The sequence below is a fragment of the Tribolium madens genome, unplaced genomic scaffold (genome assembly GCF_015345945.1).
Source record: "Tribolium madens isolate multiple individuals breed KSU strain unplaced genomic scaffold, Tmad_KSU_1.1 Scaffold_19;HRSCAF=116;Tcas5.2_LG9, whole genome shotgun sequence".
Classification (NCBI taxonomy): domain Eukaryota; kingdom Metazoa; phylum Arthropoda; class Insecta; order Coleoptera; family Tenebrionidae; genus Tribolium; species Tribolium madens.
Genome location: NW_025400983.1, coordinates 14963270 through 14977136, shown reverse-complemented (window position 1 = coordinate 14977136; position 13867 = coordinate 14963270). Strand labels below are relative to the sequence as shown.

General features: G+C 32.7%; 1 protein-coding gene across 1 annotated transcript in view; it reads left to right on the top strand.

Annotated features, from left to right (window-relative positions):
* Positions 1 to 7240, top strand: part of LOC123011141 (putative nuclease HARBI1) — a 9275-nt gene extending 2035 nt beyond the window's left edge. The window contains exon 2 of the mRNA XM_044408459.1: positions 7074 to 7240. Coding sequence (XP_044264394.1) covers positions 7074 to 7240 — 167 coding nt within the window. The remainder of the gene's footprint in view (positions 1 to 7073) is intronic.
* The last annotated feature ends 6627 nt before the right edge of the window (positions 7241 to 13867 follow it).

Genomic DNA, 13867 nt, shown 5'->3' with positions numbered 1-13867 from the left:
TTCTTTATATCTAAAGGATGAGACAAGGATTAAGGAGTTGAAATGTCGAAAATATTGAGCTTATTTTAGTGGAAAATGGGAAAAAACTGAGGTAACGAGTACAAAGTGAATAAAATTAATTGGAATAGTAAAATGTTGAAGTCTCTTGGTGTATTCTTGGTGTTGGTTTCTCTAGAACAAATTTGATAAAAACTTACTTCGCTACCACCGAAAGGAATATATTCTTTTCATTGTGGGTATAATTTACCCGTTTCGACGACATCCTGYTTCGRACTTAGAACCARAACACAAGACACTACCACCAGAACACAAGACACAAAGACAATGACACAAAAATTGTCAAAATGTCAAATTAAAGAAATACGGCGTTGTTGTCATATCGGATGTGTAATTAAACGATCATCATATGATGAATCATTATACCATGTGCAAATTGTTTTGTGCAACGCAATCAAAGTTAACAAACCATCAAATTTTGATGAACCATTATCTAATGATCGATTGATGGGAGTTTTGTGCAACCGGGCATTATTGTTTTTTTATTTTATTATTTCTTTTAGAGACATAGAATCACAGAATATCAAATTTAGTTTTTCAAATGGAACAACAATAATTGGCATGAAAAATACGGTAAACCACTATTTATTACATTTTACTTTACATAATGCACTCAGAAAACTATTTAAATTTTTGAATTTCATTGCAAATTTAGCAACGTAGGCGGATTTTACTTGTCAAGGTATTCATGATTGAATACCCGTTTAATTGTTAGTTTGACAAAGCCTAATTTGTCAATAAATCTTATTGAGATCTTTAATAATGGATGATATTAATTAGGTACGACGAATTGGTAGATCAGCTTGAAGTGTTCTTTAAGTGCAATAAAAATAGAGCGGAAGCTGAAAGACAGTATAGAGAAAAAAACTCAAATAGAGTTTACCCAAATCGGTGGAAATTTAGTCGAACTGAAAAACAACTGAGACGAATATATTCGCTTCTTAAAACTAAAAAACCTGTGGTTCTTTGTGAAGAACAAGAAAATAGAAATCTGAATGTTCTGTTATAAGTCGAAGAAAATACAAGAGTTTCCATAAGAGAACTTGCTCATCAAAACTGACAAATTAGATTTGTCAAACCAACAATTAAACTGTGTCCAAGCATTTTTTTTATTCACACCTCTCCTTTAAAATTAATAATTAGGTTACGCGACCAATTTCCTTATAAAATTCTAAGATTTAAGATGTTTTTTGATTGCATTTTGTGTTACGTAAAATGTAATATATAGTGCTTTACAGTATCTTTCATGTCAATTATTATTGTTTGGAGGAAAAAACATAGGTGTTCTATTTGAAAAACTGAATTTGGTAAAATTGATACATTTATTAAGAAAGCCAAGAATTAATATTATTACTTAAATATTTACTTTTTGAAAAAAAATAAGTAAGTTTAGGTGTTATTAGCCGGGGCGACTGGTCCGAACACCCTGTATAACAAATATAATCGAAAATGCAAATTGTTTTACATTTTTAGGTAACACTGAATGGGAAATATCAAAATTAAATTTGAATCAATGCTGTTAACAAATAATTAAAAATCTGGGAAATTCTAATCAAGTGAAAATTGCTAATGAATACAGTCAAAGATCTGTTGCTTGGAAAGAAGAACGTAAGTTAAGAGTAACAGGTTTGTTGTACTAGATACATTAAGCATTTTTATAAATTACTTTTAAAATGCGTTTTAGGTTCAAGATGTATATCCAAAAGACGACTGGAAACAAAAATCCCTCAATTATTTCTTTCCCAAAGAGTTTATGTCAAAATACACTGAACATGGAATTATTAATGAACCAAATGCATTAGAATGCTACAGAAAAACTACTAAACATAAAATCGTAACTCCTGGTCTCATAGTATGCAAAAATTTCTTATAATTGATGGAAAACCAACTATTTTATTAGAAATTAAGTGTCCTTATTCAGGTTTACTTAATTTTTTTGTTTTGTTTACAACACCTATTATTGTCTTTAGGTAAAAAAACTGAATTCACAGCCAAATACAGTTTGGAATGGCTTTATTAAATGTAAATAAAACATATTTAGTAATTTATTCAAAATTTTCAAACCCATTTTTACAAATTCTGGTAGATTTTAACGAGTTTCATGCCAAAAAGTCTTTTAGAAACTGTTTATAATAGATTTGTTGGTACATTACATGTTACATTTTTTTGTTTAAATAAATGAATGCAAATTAGAAAAGTTTTTTATTAATCTTCAGAAAAATGTTGAATTGCTCCAAATTTGTTATCAGCCATTATTGGGGGAGATAAGTTTACGAGACATGCAATTACTTTAACTATGTCGTCTGTGTATGGTACCAAATACCAAGAAAGTTGATATTGTTAAATATGGAACATTTTCATACTTTCTATTGCTCTCTCAACATGTACTCTTGCAATATCAGCAGTTTTTTCCGCATCTAATTTTGAAAATTGGCTTTTTTTTCTCAAAAAAGCTGGTCGTATTAATTAAAAAAAAAATTCTTCACATTCTTTTACAATAAGCACTCCTTTATCAACCGTAATTCCGTCATGGGGATCAAACTTATCTATTAGTTTTTCTTTATTAAAGATTATCACTAGTACGTCCACCGTATCCAGAACTTACAAATGAAACTAGCCCAGAAGGTGTTATTGCTATTAGATATTTTAATGTATGGGTGCTTTTATAATGAAAATACGTTAATATTCTACATTTTAAGCACTTGCATCGATCTACTTTTATTTCAGTACAATCTATAATTGCTCTTCTGTTATTATATTTCTCAAAACATTTTGGCACATTTGCTATTATCTCTTCCTTTGTAGGCCAGTATATTAAAGGCTTCATTGATACTGACAACACAACAAAATCGAGTAGAAGTATCTACTTACAGATGACGTAGACAAATTAAAAAGGATAGCCAGACACGTAAACGGTAAATTTAAACGAACTTTTATAAGTACGATAATCACTTTTAACATTAAATCTTTTACTTTTTTGTTATTAAAATTAGCTACTTCTTCAACACTTTCAACAACAGCTCTTAAAATGGGAATACTGATACCTGTAAACGCTTTTAATTTTTCATCATTGTTTACTAAAAGGTTATCAAAACCAAAATCCGTTTGGGTGCTTTTGTCACTTTTTCCATTATTATCAATAAAACAATCAATCAATGTTAATTATAATTCAGATTAGTAAACTGTATTTTAGAAAACATAAAATGTAATTCAGAATCGTAAGTTGTTTTTCAGAAGACGTTAAATGTAATTCAGATTTGTCAGTTTTATTTCAGAAAGTGGTAATTGTATTTTAGATTAGTAACTTGTATTTGAGAAAGCGTTAAAATAGTAATTCAGAATGCGTCACTTATAATTCAGAAATAAGATTTTGGGCTTAAAAATTAATATTGCAAGATACCACAGAAAAAAAAAGAATTCTAGTTGACACTATTTTGTCAACAAACTGTTTTACAACTCGCATAAAAAAGAATTACCGATTTTAAGTGAAATGAACTTCAAGGACAACTGTGGCATTTGTCGAATCTCCATGTCAAGAAACTCAGTTACACGATTATTACCCTGCCGACATCTTTTTCACACAAAGTGTGTCCAACCTTTGGGAAATAGCTCATGTCCAATTTGCAGTCTGGTTTTTAATGCACAAGAATGGAATGAAAGGAAAACGTACAAAAGATTTTTCGGCCAAGATCGAGAAAGGATTGTGGCTTGTGCTAACAGGGGTGACGATTGGGTTGCCCTTGCCGAAACACTTGGTGTCAAATACAAAACAGCATCCCAATGGATTCGGTCGGGGCGTGACAGAACACTGTGTGAAGGTACATATTTCTGAAATGCATGTTACAATGTAATCTGAATTTTATAGTGGACGCTATCTGAAATACAGTTGAAAAAAGTGAAATATGAATTACGGCTTATGCTTTCCAAAATACAATTTACAACTTCTGAATTACAAAAAATGTTTTCTTAAATCAAATTTACTAATCTGAAATTCAATTAACATTTTCTGAAATACTATTAACTGATATGAATTACAAGAGAAATTTTCTTAAATCAAATTTGATACACTAATTTACAGTTGACCTTTTCTGAAATACATGTTACTAATCTGAATTTCAACTGACGTTATCTGAAATACAGCTGAAAAAGGTGTAGTTCTAAAAGCTCCAAAGACGGTCCGCAGTGCAAATGTCAAGTTTCTTCAGTGTAATTTCATAGGCGGTACCGTAGACAATTGCTCCACTAATATCAAATAAGAAAGTTTACTAAATTCAGAAAATTATTATAAAAAGTATATACAGTTACGGAATTAAAATTTCGGGTAGTATTTTTCTGTTACTTCAAAAAGTTCACTGTAAACAACCTTTCACTGTCATCATGACTGACATTTGACAATTAAACTTTTCTGTCAGTGACGCTATTTTTTAAGTCAAAATGCATAAACATGACAAGAGTAAAAAATTAGGTTATTAATGTAAAGGTTGTTTTAGAGTTTACATTATGAAAATGACAATACTGCCCGAAATTTTAATTCCGCAACTGTACTATAAAATAGGGGTAGGAGGGGTAAGACGGGGTAGCGAAGTAAGATAAGGACCCACTATATCTCAAAAACAAAAACAGTTTTGATAAAACTGTTAACGTCATTTTGTAGAAGTATCTCAAAACTTTTCACTGCGGCAAAAGCGAGAACCTGAGCATAACACATAACGTTGCTGTGAGTAAAAAATATTTTTTTAATTATTTGATATTATTTTTCTATTGTGTTTCGAACGTGATTGTCAGAAATACATAGGTTCTGATATAAACAATATCGTTTCATTGCAATCCCTATACTTTAAACTTGATTTTAGACTAGTTATTTACACGATTGCTTGTCCATTTATAAAATGAATTTTTTTTTACCTACGAGGTCCCGTTGGGGCAAAATGGGGTACGGGGCATATCAATTGGCAGTTGTCAATAATAAGCAACATAAGTTCAGTGAAGTCAAGGTAAAAGCTGGTAAAGATTAGGTTAAGGGATTTCTTAAGCGTCATCCAGAAATAAGTCTTCGAAAACGAGAAAATACTTCTGCTGCTGGACTTGCGGGATTTAATAGTGTCGGTGGGAAAGTTTTTTAAACTGTTAGGAAAAGCTTTGGATTAATATAAATTTACTCCGGATAAAATTTATAATTGTGATGAAACTGGATAATTTATTGTGCCCAAATCAAGATTCAAGATAATTGCTACAGCAAAGAAGGATGGATCACATGTCAGCTATGTGGGTAGTGGGCACATTACGGTTGCGCTGGCGTTAATTACGACGATGAAGAGCCAGTCTTTAAAACTGTAGTACCCCATCTTGCCCAATGGGGGACCCGATTTTACCCCAAGGGTGGGGCAACATGGGGTAAAAGTATTTTTGTTTCTTTTTTCGTTATTTAAAAAAATTCATAATTTTTGTTATTCTCTTTATTATAGTCTAATAGAGAGAAGACTGATTAAGTTGATAAATAGAGTTTCGAACTTCTGTGATGTGTATTTAGTTTTTTATTCGACTTCAAAGGTTAAGGTCCCCGTCTTGCCCCTCCTTCCCCTACTTATAAACGACTTTTTTCAGGTAGCAAATGGAAACTCCTTCGTTGGGATGCCTTCTGGTGGTGTGCATCCTCCACTGTCGCTCATTGTGTCAAACGATTTTTTACTATAAGTGACAATCGAAGAGTGACAGTGACAGTGTAAGTGACAGAGTAACGTGTCACCAACCAATCAGCAAAAAAACTAAATTATGATAAACGATCAGTTTTTAATTTTTTTGAGTCAATCGTTACAAAAAATGGGTAGTATGAATAAAATGTAGCAAAAGCTTTTGCTATTGTTTTGTTTCTTTCTTTCTTATAAGATCTAAATTACGTCTATCTTTTACTATCACAAGTAAGAGCGTTTACTTAACTTTTCATTCATTCATACGGCCCACCATGTACCTAACTTACACAATTATACCACAATTATACGCTTTTAGGATAACAATATACACAAAGTCCATCATTAAGAAGACACTCTGTATAGTAAATTCAAAAATATATATGTATAAAAGTAAATCTAAAACTGCTATTTAGAGAAATTATGCTTAAATGAAAGGGCAAAGCGAGTCGCAAGCATCTGGTCCATCCGTAACGATAAAGAATTTGTGCCAAATTGAGTCATTATACTGTGCAAGCAAGCACACACCAAGCGTGTATGTGACCAATATCCAGGTTTCATTCCAGCAAGATCCGCACGTTTTCAATTTAGACTCTCAAGGCGCACACGTTTCCTTCCATCCATGATATTCCGCAGGAGCCAGTGCGAGTCTGACGGCATGCATGATACTCGAACAGATTTACCTAATGGAAACACGAACAAATATTCTTTTCCTCATATTATTTACATAAAACTGTCTTCGAGTATAAATAAAATTCGGTGAGCACTAAGAGGAAAATCTCCTCAAATACTTATTTTTATACAAAAGAATTGATTATTTTTAATTAGGTACATTTGTGAATTGTATTTTATGTTTGCAAAATCCTAGCATTAATCATATAAAATAAATTTAAAAATATGTAAATTTGCTTCGTCGTGGGTTTAATTTTTTTTATCAAATGGAGCGTTTAAAGCGGTTAAATATTTAAATGCATTAAACAATGGCCAAGCTTCATAAACCCCAAGCTGGAAAAGAAAGTTTATGACCCGACTTTTGTTACTGCATGGCGAGATGAATAAAATAAATACCCAAAGTTTGTCGGCGTTTATGTTCCTGAAAATACCTCACCAAGTCGCTCATTGTTATATAAATTTATTTTTATCAAGCGTTTGACGTCCACGGGGATAACAGAGGGAGGAAAGTTTAGGTGTCATTAATCTTCTGTATCCTCAGTCTACAGTTTTTTGTTTATACTGCAGTTTTACTGCATTCAACTAAATATGAGAAATAAATGAACAACTCTAATCGAAACAACGTAATTTTTTATTCCATATTTGTTCATTTTATAGATGAGAAATCACCAATATTCTACTACCGGGTGACCATTAATGATCGTGAAGATGAGACAGTGGTAGCCCACAGCGCCACCTGTCAGTGTGTGGGGAATCTAGACCTTCACACCGGGCGCTGGGAATTTGCAAAGCAAATCTCCCAAAGCGCCCACCGGGAGTGGTAAACCGACATCAGCCAAAACAGCTACTCCTCGGGCAAATACCCCGCCAGGCGCTGAATTACATGACCAATGCCGGCTCCCCCACATCAACTGGACAATTATGCCCAAATCTTGATGTGAAAAAGAGGCAAAACATCACATATCGAGCACACTGCAGACCGGTTTCGCCCTTGTTGGGGCTCATCAGTGCAGTGTAACTCGATATGTGATGTCTCATCTTCACCGGCGTAGTCACTTTAAGACTCCCTCCCGAGGCCACATCACATATCGAGCTACACTGCACTGATGAGCCCCAACAAGGGCGAAACCGGTCTGCAGTTTGCTTGATATGTGATGTTTTGCCTCTTTTTCACATTAATGATCTTGATTATTATTCTTAGTTTGACAACGCATTTACGGTTTTATGTTAGCACCCTTGATTTTTAAATTCATATGTGTCAGATTAAAAGTCGAAATAAATCAAATTATAATTATTGCGATTTATTAGTTATCAAAAACGTTTTAACGACACATACATTGTAATGGCGAATTTATGAAAGCGCATTCCAGGATGAAAATGGCCACTTAATTTATTCACAGCGAATGATCAGTTTTTCGAAACCTTCCTTGAAGAACAAGGACAATTTTTAAATCTCACTGCTGTCATATCCTGAAGTTGTGCTAAATATAAACCAAATTGTCTAACAAAATAACCATGTCTCTGTACGTCGTGTATCCCAACAAATAGGTTTACATTAGCAATTATCTTGTTCTATCTTTTGCACATTCCCTACATTCTACATTCCAAGTTTTGCCTATGAATCTTGTCGTAAAATTCCGAAACAAAATTTGCATTTACGCCTATGGGTACAGGATGCGCCAGAACTCGCGCCCCAGAAAAAAATGCCATATAAGATTAGATATCAAAGGATTTTATTGAAACCTGTATAAATAAGTTGGATGACTTAGAATCAATAAACGACTATTTTCAACCAAATTATGCCACTACACACACTACACGATCCACAATAATTTTCTTAGTGGAATTCTTTCCAGTCCGTTTGATTAGCGCTAGTTTGTGGCCGAGTCAATCGCATACAAGTTTATGTTATTACGGCTAAATAAGTAACTGAAAAAAAATTGTTAACTGCATTGTAAAATTCTACGTAAAAATAACCAAGATATGATTTTTTTGGATTTTGCTAAGATGTCAACTACAGGTTTCAGAACTCCAGAGAAAATTTTCAAGTAAGATAAGATACCAAGAACAAAAAACAAAATGTCAAATGCCAAGATTTTTTCATATAAATTTTTTTAACATTTTTTCTGTTCTTTGTATCTTACCTTACTTGAAATTTTTCTCTGGGGCGCGAGTTCTGAAACCTGTAGTTGAAATGTTAAAAAAATCTATGTGAAAAAATTTTGACATTTGAAATTTTTTGTGTCTATACAGGGTGTTTACAGTCTTGGAGTTGAAAATTGACCAGTAATAGGAGAGTACAGAAGTACTGTAACCGAGAAAAAAACTGACACAATTGTTATTATTAAGAATATTATTTAACTCCAAAATGTTGGTACACGATTTGAAGGTCATTGGAATTATTTCCGTGTTCAGAAAAAATTGTATTGTTGCAACAGATAAAAAATCGTATCCATGACAATGAAAGAGAAAAGTCACTTCATAGTTTTGACACTGTCATCATTTGATTTGCTTTTGCTTTAGTTTTTATAAAAATTCGAATATCTTCTGTTTAATCTCTTTCAGCGAATGGTTTCCAATAGGTTTGATTCGTTTTTCTTAATTTTTCTCCAAATTTATGAACATGTATGGCAAAATATTAAAATAATAAATTGGTTGTCGTGATTATGATTTACGGTGAAACACAAGGTAATGATAATAATGACCATTGTTGCAGCCGAAGCAGCACTTCTCAAACAAATTATTATTATTAGTATTAGTTTTCTTCTACCGTGAATATCATCTTCAATTCAAAAACTAAACCCAACCTTACTTCATAAGAAATTGTTTGAGCATTTAAATTTCAACCTCAAGACCGTAAACACCCTGTATAATAATACTGATGATTTTGTTTATATTTTTTTTATAAAGGTACAAAAATTTTGCCAATAAAGGCCACAGGTAACATTAAACAGAGTTACCATTTAGGATACAGCTTCCTTGTTTCCTTTTCTAATAGTCTGTACCAAAAAAACTTGGAAAATCATTATTCCAACAGGGATTAATAAAGCCAAAGTACAAAATTCGAAATTTTTATAGATAGAATTTGTTTAACATTTTTTCCATTTTCTGGTATCTTACCTTGCATAGCAAATTCTCTGGAGCGCGAGTTCTGGCGCAGCCTGTATATGTCGAAAACAAAAGACGATAGCTGGATGCGGTTTTATCCAACATATTTTTTCAAAAAATGAGCCCCATCATTCCGCGAGAACTCAATGACACTAATGATCGTTCTCTGCGCTGATGTCAGAGTGACTTAAGATGATAACTTGGATTCAACTTCCAAATCCTAATATAAATGGAATCGAAGGCGTAAATAAAATTAATTTGTTTTTTGGGTTGCATCGCCAGATCGTCAGGCTCATTGTTAAGACAGGGCAATTCAGATAAGTCTGAATTGCCCTGTACATCGAAGTGAAGGTTCACCATGCTAAGAATAAATTTTTTTATAAGACCCCCGCCCCAAAAGTTAATTCCTGGATCCGTCTCAGCACTTTTCGGTTACAGAATCAAATCGATATTTTTGAAAATTAAATATTTTTTTGTTTGTCAATCCTAGATATTTGGCCATTTTTGGGTAGACAATTTAATACAAAAGCAATAAGTAAGACTTTTTTTTCCCGTTATTTAACTTACAACAAACTTCTTAATTTTTTTAACTTTTCGATTGCAATACACTAGAAAATGTTATAGCACTCATCTCAATACTTTTTTTTCTCAAGTTGTAAAAATTTTATTTCTTTATTGTTCTGAATTTTTAGGTAATAATTTCTAAAAAAGGTATGTTTCCTTTAAAGAAATAATAGTTATTTATTATACAAGACGATAAAGAAATTGTTTATCTACGAGTGAAAAGGTTAAGTTTACGAGTGATGAAGTCACAATCTTTATCGTCGTGTATAATTTTTCGTTTTATTTTGTACTCACCAGAATTTCATGAATATAAACAGTAGATGAAAATTACATTATTTCACTAGACGATAAAAGACTACTTTATCTGCTGAAATTAGTTGATAAAATACAAACAGTAGATAAAAATTACTTTATTTCACTAGATGATAAAAGACTACTTTATATACTGAAATTACTTGATAAAAGCACTCTTTAACATTGAGTACAAAATAATAGTTATTTATTCGACGAGTTTGAGTGTAAATCGGACGCTTTATTTCACGAGTGGATTTTGAAACAAGTGTTAACGAGTGGAATAAATGACGTGGAATAAATGAATTACACGAAGACGAGTTGAATACAACATTTTCGAATTAGACTCAACAAGGCTTAAAATTGCTTTAAATCTATTAAAAATAATCTGACCTTTCGTATTAAGAAATGCTAAATAGTTGTCAAAACTTCCTTACACAGAAGAAAAACCGTAAATTTTGACAGTGTCGAAGAATAAAGATATTTTTCAAACTAAGCAAGATCGACTAACAAAAATCTACACTTAAAGGACAATAATGAACTTTACCAACTCGCTGGAACAAGTTGTTAATAATTGCAGAGAAAATTTTAAATAAAAATTTAAATGTACAGTCAACGTAAAATACAACAGAAATTTTAGTGGACATTTATTTTTGCGTAAAAGCGAAACTGACACCAAGTTTGTGTTAGAACTCATTTTTAAACAACCTTTTTTATCTACTTCTCAAAAATTTCTTTTGGATCAGTAAGTTAACTTCTACAACTTTTTTAATACTCTTGCTTTGAATGGTCAAAAGGGCTTTGTCAATTTGCTGAAACCCTCAGAATTATTAAAATAACAATAAACCCTCATTAACTTTTTAACTTTTGTTTTTCAGCAGAATATCAGATTTCTTCGCATAGTTGTTTTTTTTTTTAAAAGCGTCCACTTTACCACCAAAAGAAGCTCGGCAAGTGTCGTTAGTTTTATTTTATGGAAACTTGAATCTGATTTCCCCTTCTTTCTGATTCGCACCACGTCTGCCACCATTCGCATTTTCATATTTCTGCTTTGATCCTTGGCAAATTCGTCGGTTCCCCATCAAAGTGGCGATCAATGCAATCTGCTCGCATTGCGTGCTCCGGTACCGGTTTAATAATAGTCCTGGTGTGATCCTGACGATTCTACGAGGCGTCGAGACGCCGACAGCGTCTGAGTTGGGAACGGAGGGCCGTTTCATCTGTATGCTAATACCCGCAAATTGCGCCACCCTCTCTTATTACTCCCGCTCAAGTAATAGCCATAAATATCGAATTACTGCGACCTCAAGTGTGATTGATTTTTCTAGCAGTCGGGTGCCCAATTGGGCAAAGTCTCCGGTTAGACACTTAACAGTCAGTCATTGAAGGGGTGTTAAACACATTTGCGAACAAATTGATGCGGATTTGCTACATGATTACTTGACCATAGGGCACACCTCCGGGGATCTAAAACATTTAATTAAAAGCCTGTTACATCTCACAAGTTAACCATTACGAGAAATTGGACTTGATGAGTGAAGGGATTCAAGAGGGGTGAAACTAAAACACAATCGTCCACGTTTTACACAGCTGATTGCGAATTAAAAGGTTTTATATATGTATGTGCTTCAGAAATTCTCATTAACAAAAGTCATGAGATAAATAATTTTCAATTTAAAATAATTTGCGTTTAAATATCGAGTTAATTACAACTGATTTAGTGTTTATGTTATAAACACGGGAGAATGTATTTAATAGTTTCAGTTACGCTCATGATTATCAAAGCAATAAACGTTAACGTCAGTTTCAGGTTGTTGTGCAGCTAATTTATATGTAACACCTACAATATTTTATAGCAAAAGACAATAAATACAAAGAAAAGTGATCCCAAAAGACTTTGTCTGTTGGTAACAGATTTGAAAATATTTTTGTCGACAATTTACAACACTGCAACCGGATACGGTTTTACCTTGGCAAATACTTGACATACTTACAACCCCCAAGATTGTAAAAATGTTGTTAATCAGAATCGTACTCCATTGGTATCTTTTAAAAATTAGAGTCAGGAATGCAACAGATTCATTCATTGTTGATCACTTTGTAGAATACAGTAAAATCACATTTCTATAACACTTTATCCATAGATCAATTAGTTTTTTTCGTATGACCTTTACTCGTATCAGTAAAATATGTCACTTTACAGGTTAGCCAATTTTAACACATTTTCAAGATGAATATACCGGGTGTCCCAGGCAGGCTTGGATATAGGAAATTAACATGGAAAATTAGTTTTTATTTTTTTCCGGCTGCAGGAGTAACAGAAATCAAAATCTGACTGATGGAGTTTGTAGTGCTYGAAGASGGCTATCTTATGGATATTTTTGTCGATTCTCCAATTAACTCCATATGGGCGAAAACGGCCGTCGAAAAATCGAAATTTGAATTTGCCGGGTTAGCGTTACCAAGAAACGAACTATCAAGTCATTGTTGCCAAAGGAGGATTTGTCACAATTTGACTTGATGTTCGTTTCTTAGTAACGCTAACCCGGCAAATTCAAATTTCAATTTTTCAAGAGCCGTTTTCGCCGATAAGATAGTCCTTTTCGAGCACTACAAGCTCCATTAACCAAATTTTAATTTCTGTTACTCCTGCAGCCGGAAAAAAGTAAAAACTAATTTCCCATGTTAATCTCCTATATCCAAGCCTGCCTGGGACACCCGGTACACTATATTTCAGTGGATAGTAGAATTCTCAAGGTCACAATTTACGAGTGTACTCAATTTTTATGAACAACGAAGTAACCTTGACAAATACACTGATCACTTTTGACAGCATTTTGACATTTATTGACAATCTACGAACAGCTGGTGTTTTAATTAGTAAATCTTGAGTTTATTTATTTAAATTGCTTTTTAATATGCTCGTTAACGAAAACCGAAGGGACTTTTTGGATATTTAAAATAACCTAAAACATGAGGGTTTGAATAGTATTTGAACGAGTTTTATTGAGCTCCAATTTTGGTTAAATAACTCAAAGGTATAAGAAAAATACTTTTATTTTGAATTTACTCATATAAGGTAATTTCAAATCTCTCAGACATAATCAACACAGATAGAAGCATCTGCAGGCAACGTCAGTAGAATGTGTAAATTGTATCCAACAATATTCATTCTTGCTCAAAACCAAAGAAAGGATCAACTTGGGTTTGCTTCCCCCTAGATAGGACTGCTTGTGACCTTATTCATAGGAGCAAAAATTTCTTTTAAATGATTTGATGAACCGCAGAACTATCGTCAATAAAGAATTATTATGCTAATCCTCCAACATACCAACACCAAAACACGTTGTATCACAAACTCATATCACTGAAGCACAAAACTAAATTTGTGATTGTTAACTATTAGTCCTTAACAAACTTTTGAAATTTACCAAAAGGTAATAAAACAATCTTGTTATCCAGTATAAGTCAAATATCTACGAAATATT